The sequence below is a fragment of the Microcebus murinus genome, chromosome 22 (assembly GCF_040939455.1).
Source record: "Microcebus murinus isolate Inina chromosome 22, M.murinus_Inina_mat1.0, whole genome shotgun sequence".
Taxonomy (NCBI): domain Eukaryota; kingdom Metazoa; phylum Chordata; class Mammalia; order Primates; family Cheirogaleidae; genus Microcebus; species Microcebus murinus.
In genome coordinates this window covers 23,297,146-23,321,500 of record NC_134125.1, presented here as the reverse complement: position 1 = coordinate 23,321,500, position 24,355 = coordinate 23,297,146, and the positions used below count along the sequence as shown (strand labels likewise).

At 53.2% G+C, this 24,355-nt stretch overlaps 2 protein-coding genes, 1 long non-coding RNA gene and 1 gene segment (V, D, J or C); 1 reads left to right on the top strand and 3 right to left on the bottom strand.

Annotated features, from left to right (window-relative positions):
* The window catches only part of LOC105879363 (immunoglobulin lambda-1 light chain-like), a 215,853-nt gene extending 210,608 nt beyond the window's left edge, over positions 1 to 5,245 (bottom strand). Inside the window, exons 1-2 of the mRNA XM_075996729.1 lie at positions 5,068 to 5,245; positions 4,656 to 4,961 (exon numbers count right to left, since the gene is read on the bottom strand). Of these exons, the coding sequence (XP_075852844.1) occupies positions 4,656 to 4,961; positions 5,068 to 5,215 (454 nt within the window). The 5' untranslated portion in view covers positions 5,216 to 5,245. The remainder of the gene's footprint in view (positions 1 to 4,655; positions 4,962 to 5,067) is intronic.
* The window catches only part of LOC105882024 (immunoglobulin lambda-1 light chain-like), a 273,592-nt gene that overhangs the window by 193,648 nt on the left and 55,589 nt on the right, over positions 1 to 24,355 (bottom strand). The window lies entirely within an intron of this gene.
* LOC105879422 (putative non-functional immunoglobulin lambda variable 5-48) lies at positions 17,871 to 18,630 on the bottom strand. The segment is given in 2 exon segments: positions 17,871 to 18,370; positions 18,492 to 18,630. Coding segments are annotated over 2 exon segments (387 nt in total).
* LOC142863493 (uncharacterized) lies at positions 18,207 to 24,342 on the top strand. The gene is made up of 3 exons (XR_012914288.1): positions 18,207 to 18,297; positions 23,043 to 23,125; positions 23,264 to 24,342. It is a non-coding gene; the product is annotated as an uncharacterized LOC142863493 (long non-coding RNA).

Genomic DNA, 24,355 nt, shown 5'->3' with positions numbered 1-24,355 from the left:
CCTCCGCAGCTGTGCCGAGAGCTTGGGAAGCGCATGCGCACGTCAGCAGTCGCGCACCTTGCCCTGTGTTCGCATCTGCTGTTGGTGCCTGACAGTCCTGACTTCTGCACTCACAGCGCATTTTAGAAAATGACCCACGACCTGGATCCTCGGCTTCCTCCACCCTCCCCCAGCCTGTTTCCTCAAAGCATCCAGGCAGATCCTTGTCACTCGGGTCAGGCAGGTCACCCCTGGAGTGTCATGCTTCCCTGACTCCCCAGGGCTGTCTGCATGAACCCCACAGTCCTCATTGTCTCAGCCCCTTCCTGGTCTGGCCCCCCCAGCCCACAGCCCTGCAGCCCCTCCCCTGGCTCTGGGGCTCCAGCCACACCCACTGCTCTGTCCTGGGCCACCCTGAGCTCCTGCACCTGCCATGGCTGCAGCAGCCCCTGCCCTGTCTGTGGGGAGAGACGGGCTCCAGCGGGAGGTCAGGGTGGGAGTGACATTTTGATATTGTCTCATATGTACTATATGCACCATGCACAATTTTATGAATATTTACTTCATATATAGTGGTACTGTGTTTTGTTATCTGGATGGATTTTACCTTCACCAGAGGTAAAATCTGTTTTACCTCTTGTGGAATTCTGATCCATGAGGCCCTGTCACCTGCTCTGGAGCAGAGCAGACAAAGGATCTCTCTGGGAGGACGGCTCAGAGGAGGGGCACTTGCTGGGGATGCTGGTGTGACTAGGAGGTCACCGAGGGGAACTGGGGTTCACAGAGGGGAACATAGACTGTGGGATGCTCAGCCCTGTCCAGAGCAAGGCTCAGAGAGGGGGTGGCAGATACTGATGGGGGGCACAGGGGGTGAGGCTGAGGCATCCAGTGGGGACAATGCCCAGGGCCATGAGGCTGATTCTCCTTCATTTAAGGGAAGAGGTTTACCCACAGCTGTGCTTGTCCTCTGTCACCCTATTAGAGAATCAGCTCTAGGACAGGAATTTTAGGACACCTTGAAGCACAGATTGGGCAGGAAACATTCTTAGGAGGCTGGAAAAAGATGACAGCAGAGGAAATAGGGAACGAGAGGAATGGCATGTGCCTTTGAGGTGGGCCATGGGGACAGAAGACTGAAGCCCAGACTGTGGGAGAGGAGGTGACAGTCCAGAGTGTGCAGTGGTGGAGGGTGACCCCAGAGAGGCCGTGATGCTGCAGCTGATGCAGGGAAGGCCACAGGGAAGAGCAGATCTCAGGACTATGGCAGGCTTGGTTGTGCATTTGTCACCATGGAGTGACAGTGTGGAAATAGGTCAGAACAATTTAGAGACATTCAGGACCAAGGAACTCATTTACCTCTTCATAGAGGGTGTGAAAATAATCATCTGGCAGGGAACTGAGGCTGAGTTGTTCATTCATTCTTTAAAAGAATATTCAAGGAAGGCCTGCCATGTGTTAGATGCTGGGAATGGAACAGGAGTTTTGGGGCAGGACCCAGGTCACTGGAGCAGGAAGAGCCAGCACTCGAGCAGGATCAGGATGGCCCCAGAGGACACCCCAGGCCTGAGGACTTCATTTGATCCTAGAAGAGTTCGCTGCTGTGAGTCAGGTCTTCCACAGCCCCTGTCCCTGGCATGAGGCATGGGCAGAGGGGTCGTCTCAGTGGCTGCAGGGCCTGTGGGTGCCCAAGGCCCTCAACCCCAGGACATCTCAGATTTGACCTTGCGTTAGGTGTAGGTGGAGGTCAGCACACCCTGTGCTGAGGGTGTACACAGCAGCAGAGGACAGTTGTTGTGGCCATGGAATTGCCCACCCAGACCTCCCTCCAGGAGAACCTGCAGGGAGGAGCACAGGTGACTGAACCCTGCCCCTCGGCTGGCTCAGACAGTGATGAGCCCGGGGTCCCTGCAGCCAGGTCCCCCTGCAGGAAGCAAGATCCTCCAAGGGGCTCCCCATGGGCCAGGACCCGCTCAGCCTGCTGGGGCATCCTCAGACCTGCCTGTGTCTGAGGCTCGTCCTGCCCGTCCTTCCTCCCTCTCTCCTTGCACAGGGGTCGGGGCTGTGGTGTGAAGCCCCCTCCCATGCCAGCCCCCTCCCCATGTGTCTTTCTCCAGGGCCCCTCTGCCCCAATAAATGACTTTCTTGTCTGAGCCTTTCTTTTCACATGATTCTCAGAGGCTCCAACTCAAAACAACTTTAACTCACAGAGGAAGCCCCCTGCCCGCCGTTGTGAGAAACACTGTGTGTCACGAGTGGCCTGGAGCTCAGGCTGGCCCCGAGGGGAGGCAGGCCCAGCGCTGGGAGGCTTCCCTGCACCCGGAGCGGGGCTGCAACCCTGAGCCCCGGTGCCCACTCGAGTCTGCGCAGGATCAGGACAGCCCAGGGAGGCTCCCTGGCTTGCCCAGTCAATGGCGGAGCCCACGTCTGTGACGCCACCTCATTCTGTTTCTCTCAAGATCCCAGCCCTGCACGGCCTGCTGTGTGGGATGGAAAATCTGAAACTCACTGTTGTCAGTTCTCAAGTAGTTCACTGTAGTGAAAGGCTTTCTGTGTTATTCCACCAGGGGGGGCTGCTTGTCCTTTTAAATTAAGCTAAAATACTTTAACTACATATCGTTCTCAATCTCGCTGTGTACAAAATTTGGAAGCAATGTTTTTATTGTGATTCATGCCTCTGTTTGGTCATTGAGTCCATCGTGTTTGCTACATGATTCTTTAAATGTATCCTAGTGCATTTCATACCTAGGACTATTTCTGAACTGTTAATGAAACTTTCTCGTGTTTGTTCCAGCAACAGCCTTACACTGTTGAAATTAATATTGCTTTAGTCTGTGTCTCAAAATGTAAGTGTGTGTTCCACTTATTTTGTGTCCATTTGCAAAACATTTGAGGCTTTTCCTGGATTTAAATTTTCCCATATTATTATCAAAAAAATTTAAGATTCAACAAAAATTTTGACTAGCATTTATTCAAATACATTTATTCTTTTTTTATTTTAAAATTTCAGAATACACCATGGGAAGAAATGTTTTGGTTCCATGAATTGCTTTTGTACTGCCTGAGCCCAAGTTACCTGTGCCCATCACCCAGGTAGCGTACACTGTACCTGTTAGGTCTGATTTCTTTTTTGTATATTAAATGTATTTTTTTTTATATTTTTGTTATCAAAATTCTCCCCGTCGATGTAGTCTCCTCTGCACTTACTTACGTCTCATGTTATTCCATCTATAGGAAATTTTATTTGTTCCTAGAATACTGTTCTGCGTTCTTTGTCATGAGGGTGTCTGGAAGCTGATGGGCTGTTTGGCCAATGCTGCTGGCGCCGTGTGAGCACAGAGAGAAGCTACTGCAGCCACGTCCCCATCCGAGTCCCGGTTCCCAGTGTCCCATGCTCTGCTGAGGCACAGGGGACACTCGCTGGACCTGCCATGTGTCCCGTGGGGAGGGACGGTGGCTGCGCAGGAGCCGGCTCTAGCACAGGCCTGGAGCCTGGAGCTGCAGCGCCAGCAGGCGGGGTCCACAGGGCGCCTCATCTTCTGGCCTGGGACGGGGGTGTCACCTTGCTCTGCCGTCGCTGCCCCTGAGAGGAGTCTGTGCAGGGACAGGCGTGTCCGCTCCGTGGGGGGCAGGCTGCGTGTGGGATTCAACCTGCCTCAGTCTAGCGTGTCCTGAGTGAGAGACTCGGGAAGGGCCTCAGACCTTCGCTGCCCTGCGTGACTGGAAGCAGGTGGCACACAAGTGGGTCCCACACCATGAGCCACCAGGGAAATGCCATCGAGTCAAAGAGATGGACCACTGCAGACACACTGGGGTGGCCACAAACACAGTGACCCATGATGACAAATGCTGATGAGAATGGGGAGAAATTGGAACTCTCGTGTGTTATTCATGCGAATGTAAAGTGGTGCAGCCCCTTGGAAAGAAATCAGACATTTCCTGAAAGACAGTAATTATATCACCCTGAAAGTCCACTCTTACCAATATACCCAATAAAAATACACACATAAATCCACAGGGAAACTGGAAACTTGTTGATTGCAGCAGCCTTACTCATAAAACGTACAGGCTTAAGCAAAGTAAATGTCCAACAACTCATGAATGGTTTAACAACCTGTAGGACGTACATGCCATGGAATCTTTTTCTTGGCAATAAATATCAATCAAGTACTAAATTATGTCTTGATATATTTCGTGTATGAAAATTAACCTAGTAAACATTTTCATGTATTAATCTAAGTTATGTGGGAAATGAAAATTGGGTACACAAGCCAAAGTTATAGTAGTACTAGCTATTAGACTAATAGCTGTTTATTAGTAGGGTGATGAAAATATTCTAAATTCATGTTATGGTGATGGTTGCACAACTCAATAAATACTAAAGAAAATTTGAAGTGTATATTTTAAAAGGGGCTATTTTTGACTTACACGTTATAATACATCTTAATAAAGATGTTTTAATAAATAATATGAAAGAGGGCAAGGTCACTGACTTTGGAAGGTCAGTGAGCATTTAAAGCAGGTCTGTGCGCTGAGAGTTAGATCCTCAGACGTGAGTGCCTGGGGTCGGCCACAGTCAATGTTTTGCCTGGCGTTTGTCACAGGCAGTCGTGACAGTGATCACAAGAAAGCAGGGGCAGGTTTCTGTCTCACTTCCCCCTGTGCCTGCAGCACTGTGTGACCACTCAGGCTACTGTCCCAGGATGAACAGTAATAGTCAGCCTCGTCCTCAGCCTGGAGCCCCGCGATGGTCAGGGAGGCCGAGCTGCCAGACTTGGAGCCAGAGAACCGGGCAGGGACCCCCGAGGGTCTACCGCTGTTACGATAGATGAGGAGTTTGGGGGCCGTTCCTGGGAGCTGCTGGTGCCAGTGCACATAGTTACCCCCGATGTTGCTGCTGCTTCCCGAGCAGGAGATGGTGACGCTCTGCCCCGGGGCTCCAGACACCGAGGGCGGCTGCGTCAGCGCAGACTGGGCCCAGGACCCTGGAAGGGGGAGACACACACATGGTGACTCTGGGTCTGGAGACAAGAGGACAGAGCAGGGCCCCACGGTCTTCCCAGGGCCCTTCCCTGGCCCGAGTCAGCTCACCTGTGCAGTGAGCCAGGAGGGAGAGCAGGAGCGGGGCCCAGGCCATGGCGGGACTGTCCCGAGTGCTGCCTTCTGTGCCCGCAGCTGCAGCAGCTTCCCCAGGTCTGTCCTTCCCCTCTTCAATCCCTGAGAGGGGAGGCTCCTCCATGCAAATGGCCCCGGCTTTCTGCCCCCCCTGGGCCCTGGTCAGGCCCCTGTGCCTGAGGGTGTCAGGGGTGGGCGGGGGCGGGGGCGGGGCTGTGTGGTCCCAGGGGGTGGGGAGGTCACAGCTGTGCCCTGAGCAGAGGGCACCAGGCAGGGCAGGTGGCTGGTCCCAGCTCTGATCACCCCACATCTCTCAGGAGCAGGCTCCGTTTGGCCCCTGGGGTCCAGTCTCAGAAACACTGTCGTGTGACATGGTGACCAGAGTGTCCCAGAGCCAGCCCTGCCTCCCCACTGCTCTGTCCACTGTGCAAGTCTCATATGACCCTGATTTGTGAGAGCCTTTGGAATGACCTTTCAAAATGTGAGACTAAGAGAAAATGGGGTACATAGTGCTATCTTCTTAAAAATGACGTTTGAACAATTTCTCACCGAAAAGAATATGCAGTAAATATTATTTTGTCATAAAAAGAATAAAGCTTAGCCGAAGAGATGATTCCAATTACTGAAGCCACAAAAAAGAAACAAAAGTTTGTGTCTGAGTAGAAAACTTGTAGAATAATTACTTGTGCACCAGCCTGGCGTGTGTGTGTGTGTGTGTGTGTGTGTGGGCGTGTGTGTGCAGGGCGATGTGGAGTTATTTTTTCTACACTGTCCACTTTAACTTTCTCTGGGTCAAACCAGATCCCTAGCTTTTCAGTCCCTCACCCCCTAATGCTCACTTCATTCTCACGGGGCGAGGAAAACCTTCCCCAGTGGTGGATTCTCCATGTTACCAGCTCTCGTGTTCTTCCTGAACTTTATTTGAAAATCCCAGCTAGTGTATTCTTCAGCTGTGTAATATTTATTTGGTTTGAGCTTACATATCTCTATTTTCTGGTATTTCCTCCTTTTCCCTTTGTTGAAGGAGTGGTTGCAGGCCTCATCGCAGGGATTTCCTGCTGTTGCTTTACAAACCTCTGTGACGTCATTTCAGCGTCTGCGCTGCTAACACTGCAGAGTCCGCGTGTGTGGATTTATCCCTCATTTCAGTTGTCATTTTTCTGGTTCTTGATAAGACAAGTGACAGTGTTTGTACCCCAGACTGCGGTATTTTATTAGGAGCGTGTGGCTGTTATTTAACCCTCTGTTGCCAGGGGACCCTCCTGCCAGTGACGCCGGGCTGGGGGTGGCGGCTCCGCTTCCCACTGCGCAGCAGAGCGGGGCCCTGACCCTCGCTGCCCCAGGGCTGCCCACCACGCTCGGGAAGGGGAGCAGTGGCTTGCACAGACGCGTCCCCTTCAGACGGGTGGGAGTCAGCCGACCACGGGACTCTGTGCTGCCTACTGACGCCAGGCGGGAGGGGACAGCTGGACGCCAGTGACCCGACTCGCTCCCTCTGTCCAGTGTTCTCGTCACCAGGTGGGTCACAGCTCCACCCTCCTGGCTGTCAGGACCCCACGTCAGGAGTCAGGGTGGGTGCTGGGGTGCTGACTAGCCGTGCCTGGTCCCATGCCATTCTTGTCATTGCCGGGGATGGGGGTGGAGGTTTAGGTCTGCCATGGGCCCTCCTGAGTCGGGCGGGGAGAGAAGGTGACAGCTCCCGCCCGCACTGCCCTGCCCAGCCTGGTTGGTGCCGGCTGGGGTGCAGGGTTGGCCTCACTGACCCCACTGCCTCCACCCAAGTGGGCCTTCAGAGCACGGCCAGCTGCTGCTGCCCAGGGAGATGTTGACAAACGTGTTTTTGAGTCACCACAGCCTGGGAGCTCTGGTACCAGAAAAAAAATAAAATATCATACAATGAAGCCAGAGCCAGCATTTCTACTGCTTCTAGGGACGGAAATGGGGCTGCTGCCCCCACACTGGGAGCTACAGACGGTCAAGTCAGCACAGACTGGGTCCAGGACCCAGAACCTCAGGCCAGAAAGAGTGAGGGCTGGTCAGTGGACAGGGACACATCCAAGATCCCTGGTCCTTCATCCCCAGCCTGACACCTGGCCCAAGTCCCCGAGCAGTGAATGAGAAGTGGGAGATGCAGAGGCGCCAGGATATGGGAGACCCCACAGCCCTGTGTCCTGAGGACCCTCAGCGGGCTCTGAGCCCCCAAGTCCTACTTACCCCTCTGGAAGTCCAGGGGTAGACTGGGACCCTTCATGGAAACCAGCCACCCCTGGGCTGTCCTAGCCCCACCCTGGGCCTGCCTCTGACCCCTGCCTGGAAAGCTGACCCTGGGAGTGGTCTGTCTGGGCAGGGCTGTTCCGTGGCTCCCCAGGGACCAGTGAGGACACAGCTGCTGGCCCAGTGAGCAGGGGCACAGGGCTCAGACCAGGGCCAGGTGGGGCTCCCAGCTGGGACCCACAGCACAGGCCTCAGGGACAGGCCACAGCGCCCCCTGCTGCCCAGAGGCCCCCCAAACCCATGTGTCCTGTCTGTCCCACTGGGCACTTTGTCTTCCCCAAAGGGCGGAGCTGGGCAGTGTCCCTGCCCAATGCACCTTAGTCTCAGGTCTGCACACAGCCTCCTCCCCTGCCCAGCTTCCCGTGCGGTTACAGGACAGTCCTGGGAGCTCAGGCTCACAGAGGGGCGCCCCTGGGGACACAGAGCAGGAAGCCCAGTGGGGACAGGGAGCACCTCCCTCCAGGGCACCAGGAGCTGCTGCCTCTTCCTCCTCCCAGGCAGAGCAGAGCCTGGTGGCCAGATGGCCAGGAGCTGTCCCTGGTCCCAGCCTCTCCCTCGGGGCCCCCTCTCCCTCACAGCCTCTTGCTGACCCACATTGCAGAATGAGCAGGAGAATCGAAATAATTAACATTTGCCAATCCCAGACGGACACTGCACAGCGGCAAAGATGCTGAGTGTGAGTTTGGGGGAGAGGAGGCAGCTGAGCCCTTTGGCGGGAGCCTCCCGGGTCCTCAAATCCTTGTCCCTCCTCACTGGGCACTGAGCGGGGATCAGCACCTTGTAAGTGGGGACCGGCATCCTCCAATCCCACTCTGGGCACGTGGAGCAAATGCTCCTGCCACCTCAGAGACAGCCCTGCAGAGTGTGGGGACAGTCTTGGGACGGGGGCCCTGGCTGTGCAGGCCCCTCAGGGCACCCTGATTTCTCTACTGGCCTGAGCCTCTGGGAGCAGAGGGAGGGAGCAGGGGAAGGGAGGAGCGCAGGCGTGGGGAGCACCTCTGAGCTCTGCTCCCCAAGGCCCCTAGTGGAGCCCCAAGGCCCACCTCTCCTCGCCCAGCCACACGCCGGCGAAGATGGGTCTTCCCGTCTGTGCTGCTCCACGGGGCTGGGCAAGCCCCGCTCAGGCAGGGTGTGACCCGCTCCTGGGAGCTGCGCTGGGAGAGAGATCACTGGGAAGGCTGTGGCCTGCTCGCCTCAGAGGCTCTGGGTGGGACAGCAGGTGGGGCAGGGAGCCATGGACAGAGCACACGGACCATGGATGTCATGTGATCTTCTCCAGGGACACTCAGGGACAGGCCAGGCCCACTTCAGCTCTAGGGCCCAGGTCTCTTCTTTTGCATGGCTTTAGGCCCCATGTGTCCTCCCTCTTAGGGTCACAAAGGACAATGTCCTCTTCATTGTGCACCCCTGTTACCACGGGGGCCCCACGCCTGTCCTCCGATCCCCCCCCCCCCCCCGCATCCAGCCCCTGCTCTCTGCAGTTTGCTTTCCTGCACGATCCTGGGTCTCGGCCTCCCTGAGGACGTCTCTGCAGGAAACTCAACTGCAGAGAGCTCAGCCCTGCACAGGACAGTGGGCCTGGGCCGCCAAGGCTGAGCCTCGCGCTGGCTTCCCTTCTCCACCCGCCTGGCCACGCCAGAGCCTCTCGAACGCTGAGCTGCGTGTCCCTAAGTGTCTGACTTCACTGTCACACCAGTTCCTGAGGGGATGTGGAGATGGCGATTTCCCCTGCAGACACCATTGGCAGTGCTTCTAATATTCCCAAACGGAAACCCCTACCTATTAGACAATTGCTCCTCCCACCCCACAGCCCCTGGTCCCCCACGGAGCATGGAGGGACCGGGGACCTGGACGAGGCAGAACATCCCAGGTCCCAGAGACAGCACCATGCAGGAAGGAGCAGGGAAGAGAGCAGCTCCCCTGGTGCCTCTTGGCAGGTACCAGGTGACAGCTTTCTGTGGGCCGTGCTTTTATTGCTCTAGTCCCCAAGGAACTGAGGTGCATCCAGCACCATCCCAACCAAACACCCAGAGAGGGGAAGAATTCCATTCAGGGGACTAAAGTAGGGAAGGGACGCAGTGCTGGGCATTGCTATCCCCCATGATTCCCCACCCACACGTGGGCGCTCTTATCACCTCTGGAGTTAGGTGCTCTGGGCACACTGGGAAGCCAGTGAGAGGAGCGTTATCTCATTGTCCCCATGACGATGAGCCAGGTGACGGGCATCAGGCCTTCTGGGAGCACAAGCCAAAGCAGAAGCCACAGCCTGAGCACGTTAGGGTCGCATGCAGGGACAGGGAAGGGATGGGTTTGAGTGTGGGCCATGGAGGGCACATTGTTTACTACCTCACCCTGGCATGGGAGCTCTTGGTGGCATCGGGCTGGATTCAGCTGTGACAACAGTGACACCTGAGCATCAGCCTGGAGCCCGCAGGTGTCAGGGAGGCCGTGTTGACAAAGGAGAATCCGGCTGGAGCTCCAAACACCCCTTACTCCTGTCCCAGTCACGACCTCAGGCTTTCTTTCTGGGACCCTTGGAAGCAGCCCCCATAGTCACCCCCATGTGTGTGCAGCCGCCTGTACAACAGACTGTGACCTTGAGACTTGGGCCCATCCCGGCTCCACGGGTAGAGTGACGCATGCGCAGGTTGGGTGGTTTCCGGTCCCTTATGTCCCACAGACCTCACTTCCTAGGCTGCTGGTGACAAGCCCAGTGGGGCAGGAGAGGAGAGGACACAAGTCAGTGCCCGTGGGCTCAGGGACACCCACCAGTGGGTCCCCGTGTTCCCGAGTGGGATGAGCTGGGAAGTCACGTTCCTGGGACCGACTTCCCCCGACGCCCCTGGAGCGGGCTCAGCCTCTGGCAGCAGTGGAGGGCTGTCTTTCCCCTCCCCTCCCCCCCGGGAGCTCTGCTGGCCTCGGGCCACAGCCACCCGTGCCCAGCCCTCCGTGCTGACGTGGTGACTGAGGCTGCAGGCACACAGAGTGGGCCCGGCCAGCCCTGTGCCTGGACCCAGCCCTGACCCGTGTCCTCAGGCAGCATGTCCCACGGCACCGCCTGGTTCCCGGGCTGGAGGGGGCCCGGGCAGCCCCTGCACAGATGGCTGGGAGGGGAGGGGGGTGTCTTCTGTGACAACTGGAAGAACACAGTCCAAGCTGCAGGACTGTCACCTGCTGGGAGTGTCCCTGGGCACAAACCAAGATGTGAGCAGGAGAGGCTCATTTTCCATCTTCAAGAAAACAAACAAACAAACAAACAAAACAACAACACAGGGGCGCTGGTTTTAGCATATTTGGATGAACAGGATACAATTCAGTGTCATCAGGGTTTTGTTTTTTGTTGTTGTTTGTTTTTTAATAATTTTAGTTTTCCTGAGACTTCAGATACACTGAAAACAAAGGTGAGACTAGAAATATTTGAAAGCAGAGGTGCTTCCAAGTAGGTTCTCTGTACATTGAACCCATTTTTAAATTTCAATATTGTCACAGAGTAAGAATGTGAGCAGGCTGAGGTTTTTGTCCCACTTCCCCATCTGCTTGTGTCACTGTGATTAACACCACTGTTGTCCCAAGTCTGACAGTAATAGTCAGCCTCGTCCTCAGGCTGGACGTTGGAGATGGTTAAGTAGCGGTCAGCCCCGGAGCTGGACCCCGAGAAGCGATCGGGGACCCCGTCCCCCTTGCTGTGGCTTCCATCACTCTTAAGCTGCATCAAGTACCGCGGGGCCTTCCCTGGCTGCTGCTGATGCCACGCAATGGTGTAGCCACTGTGCGCACTGCTCAGGGTGCAGGTGAGCTTGGCTGAGGCTCCCGGGGAGGCAGATGCAGAGGGCGGCTGGGTCAGCACAGGCTGGGACAGGGACCCTGGAAACACAGACACACAGTATGGCCTGGAGGAAGGACAAGGGGGAAGGACAGTGTGGCATGGGTTTGGGAGGGGGTGTCAGTGGGCTGGGGGTCAGGGTGCTGGGGACCGTCCTAACCTGTGCAGTGAAGGAGGAGGGTGAGGAGGAGGAGTGGGGCGCAGGCCATGGTGCAGACACCCAGAGCTCTGCCGAGGCTGCCACGCTGCAGGTGTCTCTTATCCACCCTCCAGCCCACAGGAGGGACAGGGGCCCTGCATGCAAATGTGCTGCTCCTCCCCTGCCACCAATCCTGCCCTGGGCCTGTGTGCAGCCCCAGTGGCTGGGTGTCAGTTCTGAGAGGGGTGGCTTTGGCTTCGCCTGACTTGAGGCTCCCCAGGGGCCCAGTGACCCCTGAGCAGAGTCCATGCTCAAGTGTCTGGTTTCCCAGCTGAGCCTCCCAGTCCTGCCATGGCAGGCCCACAGCGCCCCCTGCTGCCCAGGCCGAGGCCCATGGTGCCTGTGACCAGATGCCAGGGGGACCTGACAGAGGCTCCTGTCCCCACCAGGGCCTTGACCACTGCCCACTCCCTGCTCAGGGACAAATTGAGGCCCCTCCTCTAGTCAGCTGCTACCTTATCTCAGTCCTTCGTTTGCTATTTCCGCCTTATCAGTGGGAACAGGACACACAACTCACTTCACTTTAAAAGACGAAGGGGTGACCCCAATGCAAACTGTCCCTGAACCCGCTTCCCAGGCTGCTCCTGAAGCAGGTGTCTCTCCCCCCGGGATTCCTCAGGAGGTCACACACAGGACAGAGTGGGAGTGTCTGGAGGACACGTGAGCAGGTTGGTGACTCTCTGGGTTCCCTGGGGATGAGGACAGACCAGGGAGGAGCAGGGGAAGGTCCTGGAGTGATGAGAAAAGGCATCAGCTCGCTGGGGGCTTCTTCTGAAGTGCAGGGTCAGAGAAGCTGAAGAAAAATAGAGGGTGTGAGTGAATATGCCCAAGAAAAGATATTGTGACAGTCCTGGGCATTTGTCATAAAGGAAATGTTTTAGTAATTAGTTGAGGAGCTCATAGGACAGGAGGGAAGTGGAAGGAAGGAGAGAGACCCGAGGGTTGAGAAGGGAGGTCGTGACTCAGAGACGGGAAGGGGAGGGTGAGGACGGTCCACACTGTGGAAGGGACTGGAGGAGAAGCCAGTGGGGACACTGGGCAGGAGCCGGGTGGTTGGGTCGAGGGAGGTTTGGGGTGTGTTGTTTTCATTTCTGTTTTGTTTCCTGAGGAAGGTGGCACCTCCCCCGGCTCCTCAGCTGCCCTCTCTGGTCACCTCCCTGCCTGGACTCGGGACCTTCTTTCATCAAAGCCCTTTACTTCTCTCTGTGACAGGTTCTCGTTAGCTTCTATTTGCCAGTGGCTTTCCTTCTTCACTGTCACCATCCTTACACACTTGGTGATACTGAAGCTTGCGTGCCGGTGTTGGGGTGGGTCCCGGAGAGAGCCCGGGCAGCTGTGACCCCAAGTAGGGAAACTGAGAGCCAGGCGGGCGTCCAGGACTGTCTGTTGTTTCTGTCATTTATTAGCATCCTGGGGACATGGCCACACATCTGCAGGATCCCGTGTCAAGAGTGACCACTGGTGACGGCCCCAGCATTGGAGCCTCAGGAAAGAGTGACTGTCCCTCCGGGAGACACTATAGGAGGCCCCTGAGTCACTGCAGACTCAGGACAGAACCTGGAAACCTAATCAGACAGGAGTTAGAACTGTGAATGAGAACAGGGACTCTCAAAGGTCTCTGAAGTCCCTTTGTACCTGGGCAGACAGTGAGGAGGGAGAGGAGTCCAGGCCATGGTGTGGCCTTGTCAAAGACCCTCTGGACCCACAGCTGTTCCTGGTCTCTGGGATGGTTCCATGTCTCCTCCTCAGCTCCCTGGGAGAAGCGTGTGTTTGCGTCATGCTTCATGCAAACATGGGCCCGTCACCAACACCACCAGCACCTGTGATTCTGTGTTTTTATCCCAGTGGGACAGCTCTGTTGTCAGGATGGTTGGGGTGGTGTCAGCTCTGAGATTGCCCCTTGGGAGGAAACACCTGCTGTCACCTCTAACTCAGTCCTGTGAACACAGGCCCAGGGACCATGAAATTTGAACCATTTGAGATTGTCACAGGCCTGGCTCAGCTCTGAGAAGACCCACAGCGCCCCCTGCTGGGCAGTGATAACTATGGCTTGTACTTTCTCTAGTTGTGTTAAATGTCTTGTCCAATGGCCCAATTTCAGTTTGTTTGTCACTTGTACTTGAGCTTCCTCAAAGAGTTTGTTTCTTAATTTTATAAAAAATTTTTGGTGTTATAATTTATATTTACTTTGTTTTATGACTTGTAAATGTTTCTAATATTTACTCTTTTCTCATTTATTTCAAGAATATGAGAAATAGCTCATCAAAGGAATTGCCTGGCTGCTGACTTAAGTATGGGAGCCATATAATTTCATCACCAAGATCATCTCAGTGTCTGTGTCTGTGGATTGTCCTTCTATAGTTCACGTTGTTATTTTTCTAGTTCTTGATATTCAAGTGATTTTTAAACATTTCATGCAAGACATTTTGGGTATTATATTATGATAATCTGAAAAGGATTTGTCCATAGATTAATAACAGTGCCCGCTATTGGTTGATTGGTTTTCAGTATTAATTTTCCTTTTGCCATTCTAAGGAGAAATGGGACACATTCCCCTTGGTAAGCATTTAGTTTCTTTGCCATCAGTCAAACCATCCTGGAAATGGGTCCCCTGCAGTCTGCTTTCCACCTGCTGAAATGGTCCTGCAGCCTCACGTCTCTCTCATCCTGTATCATCATCCTTCTCTTTGAAGCTGCCCAAATGGGTCCCAGTGCTGCTTATGACTTGGGGAAGGGGAAATGCACTTTTGATCTGAAGTGACATCTGTCACCAAATAAGCTCCCCACACTCTTAGTGACCTGCATCCTGCCTTTTTCTGTGGAAACTTCAGGGCTGAAGGATAAGCTACATGTGTTCTCAACATCCTGCCCTGATGATCTAATTTTCCCCAAAGCTAACCCCAGCCCTGAGAACGTTTTCTTGCCTGCACAGGTGAAATGACACCACGTCTTCTTTGTGGGTGACTAGCGGGTCCTCCTCCCTCCAGCAGTGAGCCCCCTGGGAAACCCCAGAGCTGTGGCTGGGAGTGTGAAGGGACAGGGGCTTCCTGCTGGCACAGTCTGTAAACTGTGTGCAGTAGCTGCAGTGGGGGGACCAGGGCTGCGGGGGTGACACACAGAGTGGCTCTGCCAGGCTGGGCTGCCGACCCTCTTTCTCTCTAAGTAACCGCCAATGTCCAGGGAGAGCTTCAGCGGAGCTGCCCGCTCAGAGGAGAAACAGCGTCATCGTTACAGGAAGACGCTCCTCCCAACACCACACGCAGCAACGCAGGACACCATGCGCCTCATAACCAGAATTTTAATATATATATATATACACACACACACACACACACACACACTATGTTTGAGTGATTTGTTGTGAGCATCATGGAATATGTAGAAACTCTTCATCTCTAAACTCCCCTGTGGGGCAGAAGGAGCAGGACACGTTTGTGTCTTTGCTGTAAGGGACTCTATTTTCATCCCATCCACCCATGAATGTACATTTAGTGCAATTACTGATCCTGTGTCTGGGTCTAATTTCTCTTTCTTAATCTGGGCTTCCTTGCTGAATTCCTGCTTTCTCATCTTTTATTTTTCATGAATCAAGCATTTCCACTGAATGATTTCACACTCCATAACTATTTACTTTCAGATCCTTCTGTTCAGTAGTGACCCTAGATATTGCAACCCTGTCTTCTTAGAGCCCACACTAATTTTATATTTTGTCGAATTTCCCTACAATGGAGAATATTTAAAAAGTTTACACAATCCCTGTCTCTGTCATAATCACTATTGCTAGGTGTTGGACAGGTCCCCACGTATTAACTATGAAAACTATGGGAACTGTCGCTGTTGCTGGCAGTGGTGGTGATTCTGGCTTCACTGTAACTGTGTGTTCCACACATTCCCTCCCCCTGCGCTGTGAGCCTGCAGGACTTTCCAGCCAGCCTCTAGCTGGTTTTTCATCCCTTCAACACCCCAAAAATGCAGACATTCCCTCCATCTGGATTCCAGAGGTTTCTGTCCTCTCTCTTGCCCCTGCCACATGTGGGCTGGAAGTCGCCATCTGTTTCCACAAGGACCTTGTGGTGACTTAAAACCATCATTGTTCAGTTTGTTTTTACACCTACAGGGAATTGCATGAGAGTAGAATGTGTTTTAGTCTTCTTGGGCATACGCTAGTGGCTTTTCATTGATTAGTCTGTGCTAAAGTCTGCACCTTCTTCCTGCCCGATTTTTGTGGTGTCCCCATCATCTAGTCTAGGGAATGTTCCGGCAGCATTTGAAGACAATCACAGGAACTTGCAGACATCAGGAAGCTGCCTTAGGTAAAGATAAGAGCAGTGACTCTTTGACTTTACAAAACTCAGCACCATTCCCTTGACCCATGGTGACCACCCTCACTCCTAACCACATGCCCGTCCTGAGTCATGGACACAGACACACAGCAAGGACACGTGCCCAGACATCTGAGATGGCCAAAGGCATTTCCCATCTGATCTGCCTGTCTATGGGACAATGACTAGACTGGGGTCTTTTATTTTAATAGCTTAGTATGAGCATTGGGTGGATAGATTGTTTCAGATACAGGGATTCCTCTCAGAATCTTAGTCGTGGAGCGAGGAATGACTGTAGGAATGTTCCCTGAGTCTGGTGTTGGCCATAAAATGACAAAGTGTGTTCATGGGTCAGGAAGGGGGATCAGAGAGGAGACGTGTGTCCCATTTTCCTGTGGAGCAGGTGCCCAGGGTTAGCACGGGGCTCCTTCCACATGCTGAACCGTCATCAGCACCTTCATCCTCAGATAGAAGCCCAGAGTATTGCAGGAGTCCACGTGGCCACGCGTGAAGCAAGACATGTAACATGGGACCCTGCAGGTTGAGAACCACCAGGTATCCGCATTTGTGGTTTCTCTCGGGAGCTGGTGGGACCAGACCACACTGTCCACCCCACACTGCTGACCCCAGTGCAGGGGGAGGTGACATTTCTCCAGAGGATGGCTAGTGAGTGCGCACAGCCTGTGTGCAGGACCCTGGAAGGACACGTGGGGCACATCACTGCTGGCGCTGAGAAGACACAGCCACCTGTGTGGTGACGAGTGAGTGGTGTTTGTCATGTAACAATCCCTTTCTTGAGCTCATCCCTGAAATAAAAGCAAGAGCTCTTGGGGGAGGATGGCCTGCAACCCACATGAAGAACTGACATTCCTTGAGCACGTGATTGATCAAAGGGTCAAGAGTTCTGATGAGATATCCCTGATGGTAACGTGACACAACCTGACCATTCCACCAAGCGTTGTTATGTCTTCCAGGGCAGGAGGTGTCAGCTTCTCTCCCGAGGACCTGGTCCCTGCATGAGGCTGGACCAGCAGGGAGAAGTGCAGAGACCTGTAGCCCAGAGCAGGGTCCCCGAGGGTGGACAGAGCTGGGGCAGGATATCTGCAGGGGCCTCAGACACCTGGGCCTGGGTCATGTTACAGAATATTGAGGAAGAGGTGACCCAGGACAGGATGGGGACAGCCCATAACCCTGCACCTTAGAGCACAAAGAGAATACAGAGCTGCCTTGAATCTCTCTCCCTGCCCCATTCACAGAGCAACGTTAGAGGCACTTCATACAAATCATCATGATTCTCTTTGCCTTTCTAGTATTTCCTGGGTCCTGTTACGTGGAACATTCTGTGCTAGTTGTGGGAGGATGGGGAAGCCTGTTCCCCAGTTCCTACAAAACGCTGAAAGGTCTGAGTCTCACATTCCCCCAATATGCGTCACACCCCAGTCTACTCCCCCCACAGGACCAGGCCAGCAGCACCAATGTGGGCAGGGACACACCCTCCAATTCTGGGACAGGCCATGACAGCTATCAGACAGGGTGTATTTTGAGAGAAAGGTCTTGTATTGCCCATCCAGAGATTATGGATGAAGGTTCCATTTCTAACTCTTGAAAATACAGCCAAAAATCTTGAATCTAGGAGGGGGTCGTCTCCTCCAAAGACCCTTTTGGGTGATTGTCTTCAAACAGCTGGCAGGCCATGCATTGCCTCACTGGGGTGAAGGGAGAGGCCAAACCACACCCCCTCGGGTCACACTGCGTGTGACAGCACAGTCTCAGCCCAGCAGAGCCCAGCCCCGGCCTGCTGCTCCCACACTCTGCCCAGCAGCCTCAGAGCAGCGAGTCCTGTCCTGGTCTGGGCCTCTCCCTGCCCACCTTGTCGGCCTCCCCTGACTGCAAGCCAGCTGCCCACGCCCCCTTCCCCACACGCCAGCAGGTCACGTGCCCCCAGGCAAGCGTCTGCCAGGACTGCAATCCCACTCACATCTTTTCTCACACTTTCTACTCTGAGCGAGACATCACCTGAGTGAAATATGTTTAGTCTCCTCCAAAGTCTCCATGGAGAGATTTTAAACTTACATAAGGAATTTTCAAGACAAAACATGCACTGGGTGAGAAGATTTGAGCACTGTGTCAATCCAAAAGTTGAGTTGAACAGCAGGATGTAACATTGTCACATTTATTTGCCCAAGAAAAATCAGGTATTGCTAGAAGATGTGACAACAGAAGTCTCCCCTGAGGTAGACTTTGTCAGAGCCACAAGCAAAGGATGAAATCACAGGGCCAGAAGAAGAGGAGGAGATTTTTGTTTCACTTCCCCGTGTGTCTAGATCACTGTGTAACTCTTAGAGCTGCCATCCCATGTCATACAGTAATAGTCAGCCTCGTCCTCAGGCTGCAGCCCAGAGATGTGCAGAATCCCTGCGTTGGCCGAGGAGTCTTTGGAGCCAGAGAAGCGGCTGGGGACCCCGGAGCCCTGGTGCTTATCTGAGTCTGTGTGGTAGTACAGCAGGTACCGGGGCGGGCTCCCTGGCTTCTGCTGGTTCCAGGATATACCATAACTGCCAACACTGAAGCCACTGCTCAGGGTGCAGGTGAGTCTGGCTGATGCTCCAGGAGATGCAGAGAGGGAGGACGGCTGGGTCAGCACAGGCTGGGACAGGGAACCTGCAAAGAGAGACATTCTTGAGTGCTGGGGCAGAATCCAGACTGAAGTACTCCATGGGTCTTAGACAAAGGGGCTGACAACTATGGAAAATGACACTGAGTTTACAAGGCCTGTCCCTACCTGTGCAGTGAGAGAGGAGCACGAGCAGGAGAGGAGCCCAGGCCATGGTGCACACAGCCCCTGGTCCCCACAGTGGGGCTGGACTGCCCAGGCCTCCTTTTGTCCCCACCCTCTGCAGAGGAGGGGCTGCTCATGCAAACGTGTTTCCATCCAGGGACTGCCCAGCCCCGCCCTGAGCCCTGGGCTGGAGCTCAGCTCTCACTGCACACTGAGGAGGGGGGCTTTGCTTTGCCCCTTGAGGGAGCCCTGGGAGGAAGCAGCTGCTGGGACCATACAAAGGGCCCTGCTCAGGGGACTGTGCCAGGCCAGAGAGGACACAGCTGCTGAGTCCCCATCAGGGAGCACAGGGCCCAGCCCAGATGCCAAAGCTCCTTGGAGTGACTGGTCCTCCCTGAGCAGCTGTGTAGGGACCACAGGGCAGTCCCCCAGCGCCCCCTGCTGGTCACAGGCCACACCTCCCCATGGCCCAGAGACCTGAGAGCCCAGCTGGTCTCTGCAGCTCCCCAGTCACTGTCTCTGGTCACACACCCATGGGCTGACTCCCTGGTGGAGTGACCCCAGTACACTGTGAGTGATCACTGGGGTTTCTCATTCCCAGAAGGAACCCTGGACTATGAGAGGTGCGACCATGTGCATACATAACTTTTTTAGGTATCAGCCACCCATGTTATTCTACATTCTAGAAAAACCTAAATGACTCTCATGTGCCATCATTGTAGGCTCCTCAGTTGCTGGAACATTGAACTGATCTGAATGGCAGGACAGGCTGTTCAGGCAAATGGAATGGAAGAACCACTAGGAATTGGCTCAGTGATGTATTTAAAATTCAGCAACTCAGAAAATATTTCAAAACTCACACAATGAGGATACTGATTAGATACAATTTGTGAAAAATTAGTAGGTTGGTGTGAATAACATTTAATTGTTCATAGTCCAACACATTTCTTAAGTTTTTAAAGTGAATTTTATCTTCCTAAATTTATATTTTTCTGATTATCTGTGTCTTATATTTCTTATTAGTATTTTGTTTTACAGAGAATGCAAGGTGTTTATTAATTAATTAATTCATTTTATTTCAGCATATTACAGGATACAAATGTTTAGGTTGTATCTATTTTCTTCGTCTAGCGTGAGTCAGAGCTTCAAGCTTGTCACTCTCCCAGAGGGTGTGAACTGCACCTATTAGGTGTGAATATACCCATACCCGACCCCCTCCCACTGCTGGACACTCAGTAAATGTCACTACTCTATGTGTACATAAGTATTGATCAATTTATACACAGGTCAATGGTAAGTACATGCGGTGCTTGCATGACCATTCTTGTGAAATTTCACTTAGTAGAATGGGCTCCAGCTGTATCAGTCTAAATATAATTTCCCTATTTTTATTTTTTTACTCATATTTTTTATAGTTTACTAGGAAGGTCAGTGTGACATTTTAATGTCTCTGCAGAGACATTGATTCCTGGGCACATGAGTGCAGACACCATCCCTTCCTCACTGTCTCCCAGATGCAAATCTGCTTGACTGTGCCAATGGTCCGACACTCCTAGACTCTGAGGTTCTCGTGATAAATAACTATGATCAGGATCCTCTGATTCCCTCAGGCCTCTGTCCTCAGGAACCCGGAGAGAGCTTTGCACTCAGGTCAGGCAGGTGACCCCAGGATTAAATTGTTAGTGACTCTCCAGGACTGTTTGCATGAACCCCACAGTCCTCACCCCTCAGCCCCTTCCTGGTCTGGCCCCGCCCACCCCACAGCCCTGCAGCCCCTGCCCTGGCTCTGGGGCTCCAGCCACACCCACTGCTCTGTCCTGGGCCACCCTGAGCTCCTGCACCTGCCATGGCTGCAGCAGCCCCTGCCCTGTCTGTGGGGAGAGACGGGCTCCAGCGGGAGGTCAGGGTGGGAGTGACATTCTGAAATTGACTTATATATAGTATATGCACCATGCACAGTTTTATGAATTTCTACTTTATATATAGTGATATGTTATGTCATCTGGATACATTTCACATTCTGTTGCACATTTCTTTTATTAGTGGAAATTATTTGTATTTCTTAGTAGCTGTGTAACTGTCTATGTTTTCTTTTAACTTTTCAGAGACTCTCTGGGAATTGTTGGCAAAAATGGGTGAGAGGAGGCCCTATCACAGGAGGCCCGTGTAGACTCCTGGTCCCTGAGAGCGTGTCACCTGCTCTGGAGCAGAGCACAGCGAGGGTCTCTCTGGGAGGACGGCTCAGAGGAGGGGCACTTGCTGTGGCTACTGGTGTGAGCAGGAGGTCACCAAGAGGAAAATGGGGTTCAGAGAGGGGAACATAGACTGTGGGATGCTCAGCCCGTCCAGAGCAAGGCTCAGAGAGGGGGTGGCAGACACTGGTGTGGGGCAGAGGGGGTGGGGGTGGGGCTGAGGCATCCAGTGGGGACAATGCCCAGGGCCATGAGGCTGAGTCTCCTTCATTTAAGGGGAGAGGTTTACCCACAGCTGTGCCTGTCCTCGGTCACCCTATTAGAGACTCAGCTCTAGGACAGGAATTTTAGGAGACCTTGAAGCACAGAATGGGCAGGAAACATTCCTGGGAGGCTGAGGGAGATGACAGCAGAGGAAGTAGGGAAGGGGAGGAATGGCATGTGCCTCTGAGGTGGGACAGGGGGACAGAAGATTGAAGCCCAGGCTGTGGGAGAGGAGGTGACAGTCAGAGTGTGCGGTGGGCGCGAGTGACCCCAGAGAGACTGTGATGCTGCAGCTGATGCAGGGAAGGCCACAGGGTAGAACAGGTCTCAGGACTATGGTAGTGTTGTTTATGCATTTGTCACCATGGAGTGACAGTGTGAAAAGAAGTTTGCACAATTTAGAGAGATTCATGTCCAGGGAACTCATTTACCTTTTCATAGGAATAATGGGGGTGTGAAAATAATCATCTGGCAGGGAACTGAGGCTGAGTTGTTCATTCATTCTTTAAAAGAATATTCAAGGAAGGCCTGCCATGTGTTAGATGCTGGGAATGGAACAGGAGTTTTGGGGCAGGACCCAGGTCACTGGAGCAGGAAGGGCCAGCACTCGAGCAGGATCAGGATGGCTCCAGAGGACAACCCAGGCCTGAGGACTTCACTTTGACCCCAGAAGAGTTGGCTGCTGTGAGTCAAGTCTTCCACAGCCCCTGTCCCTGGCATGCAGCTTGGGCAGAGGGGGCGTCTCAGTGGCTGCAGGGCCTGTGGGTGCCCAAGGCCCCCAACCCCAGGACATCTCAGGTTTGACCTTGCATGGGGTGGAGGTGGAGCAGGACACAGCCCTGTCCTGAGGGTGGACACAGCAGCAGAGGACAGTAGTTGTGGCCATGGAAGTGCCCACCCAGACCTCCGTCCAGGAGAACCTGCAGGGAGGAGCACAGGTGACTGAGCCCTGCCCCTGGGCTGGCTGAGGCAGTGATGAGCCCGGGGACCCTGCAGCCAGGTCCCCCTGCAGGAAGCAGGATCCTCCAATGGGCTCCCCATGGGCCAGGACCCGCTCAGCCTGCTGGGACATCCTCAGACCTGCCTGTGGTCTGAGACTCGACTGCCCGTCCTTCCTCCCTCTCTCCTTGCACAGGGGTCAGGGCTGTGGTCTGAAGCCCCCATCCCCCCCACGCCAGCCCCGTCCCCATGTGTCTTTCTCCAGGGCCCCTCCCAAAAATAAATCACTTTTTTCTCTGAGCCTTTCTTTTCACATGATTCTCAGAGGCCCCAACTCAAAACAACTTTAACTTACCGAGGAAGCCCCCTGCACGCCGTTGTGAGGAACACTGCGTGTCACGAGTGGCCTGGAGCTCAGGCTGGCCCAGAGGGGAGGCAGGCCCAGCGCTGGGAGGCTTCCCTGCACCCGGAGCGGGGCTGCAACCCTGAGCCCTGGTGCCCACTCAAGTCTGTGCAGGATCAGGACAGCCCAGGGAGGCTCCCTGGCTTGCCCAGTCAATGGCGGAGCCCACGTCCGTGACGTCACCTCATTCTGTTTCTCTCAAGATCCCAGCCCTGCACGGCCTGCTGTGTGGGATGGAAAATCTGAAACTCACTGTTGTCAGTTCTCAAGTAGTTCCCGAGCAGTGAAAGGCTTTCTGTGTTATTCCACCAGGGGGGCACTGCTTGTTCTTTTAAATTAAGCTAAAATACTTTTCCTACATATCATTCTCAATCTCGCTGTGTACAAAATTTGGAAGCAATGTTTTTGTTGTGATTCATGCCTCTGTTTGGTCATTGAGTCCATCGTGTTTGCTACATGGTACTTTAAATGCATCCTAGTGCATTTCATACCTAGGACTATTTCTGAACTGTTAATGAAACTTTCTTGTATTTGTTCCAGCAATAGTCTTAGACTGTTGACATTAATATTGCTTTAGTCTGTGTCTCAAAATGTAAGTGTGTGTCCACTCATTTTGTGTTCATTTGCAAAACATTTGAGGCTTTTCCTGGATTTAAATTTTCCCATATTATTATCAAAACAATCTTAAGATTCAATAAAAATTTTGACTAGCATTTATTCAAATACATTTATTCTTTTTTTATTTTAAAATTTCAGATTACTCCATGGGAAGAAATGTCTTGGTTCCATGAATTGCTTCTGTACTGCCTGAGCCCAAGTTACCTGTGCCCATCACCCAGGTAGCGTACACTGTACCTGTTAGGTCTGATTTCTTTCTTGGCATATTAAATGTATTTTTTTTTATATTTTTGTTAACAAAATTCTACCCATTGATGTAGTCTACCTCTACACTTACTTAAATCTCATTCCATCTATAGGAACTTTTATTTTTTCCTAGAATCCTGTTCTGCGTTCTTTGTCATGAGGGTGTCTGGAAGCTGATGGGCTGTTTGGCCAATGCTGTTGGCACCGTGTGAGCACAGAGAGAAGCTACTGCAGCCACGTCCCCATCCGAGTCCCGGCTCCCAGTGGCGCATGCTCTGCTGAGGCACAGGGGACACTCGCTGGACCTGCCGTGTGTCCCGTGGGGAGGGACGGTGGCTGCGCAGGAGCCGGCTCTAGCACAGGCCTGGAGCCTGGAGCTGCAGCGCCAGCAGGCGGGGTCCACAGGGCGCCTCGTCTTCTGGCCTGGGACGGGGGTGTCACCTGCTCTGCCGTCGCTGCCCCTGAGAGGAGTCTGTGCTGGGACAGGCGTGTCCGCTCCGTGGGGGGCAGGCTGCGTGTGGGATTCAACCCGCCTCAGTCTAGCGTGTCCTGAGGGAGAGACTCAGGAAGGGCCTCAGACCTTCGCTGCCCTGCGTGACTGGAAGCAGGTGGCACCCGAGTGGGTCCCACACCATGAGCCACCAGGGAAATGCCATCGAGTCAAAGAGATGGACCGCTGCAGACACACTGGGGTGGCCACAAACACAGTGACCCGTGATGACAAATGCTGATGAGAATGGGGAGAAATTGGAACTCTCGTGTGTTATTCATGGAAATGCGAACTGGTGCAGCCCCTTTGGAAATCAATCTGACATTTCCTGAAAGACAGTAATTACATCACCCCGAAAGTCCACTGTTACCAATCTACCCAATAAAAATACAAACATAAATCCACAGGGAAATTGGAAACTTGTTGCTTGCAGCAACCTTACTTATAAAATGAACAGGCTTAAACAAAGTAAATGTCCAACAACTCATGAATGGTTTAACAACCTGTAGGACATCCATGCCATGGAATGTTTTTCTTGGCAATAAAAATGAATCAAGTACTAAATTATGTCTTGATATATTTCGTGTATGAAAATTCACCTAGTAAACATTTTCATGTATTAATATAAGTTATGTGGGAAATGAAAATTGGATACACAAGCCAAAGTTATAGTAGTACTAGCTATTAGACTAATAGCTGTTTATTAGTAGGGTGA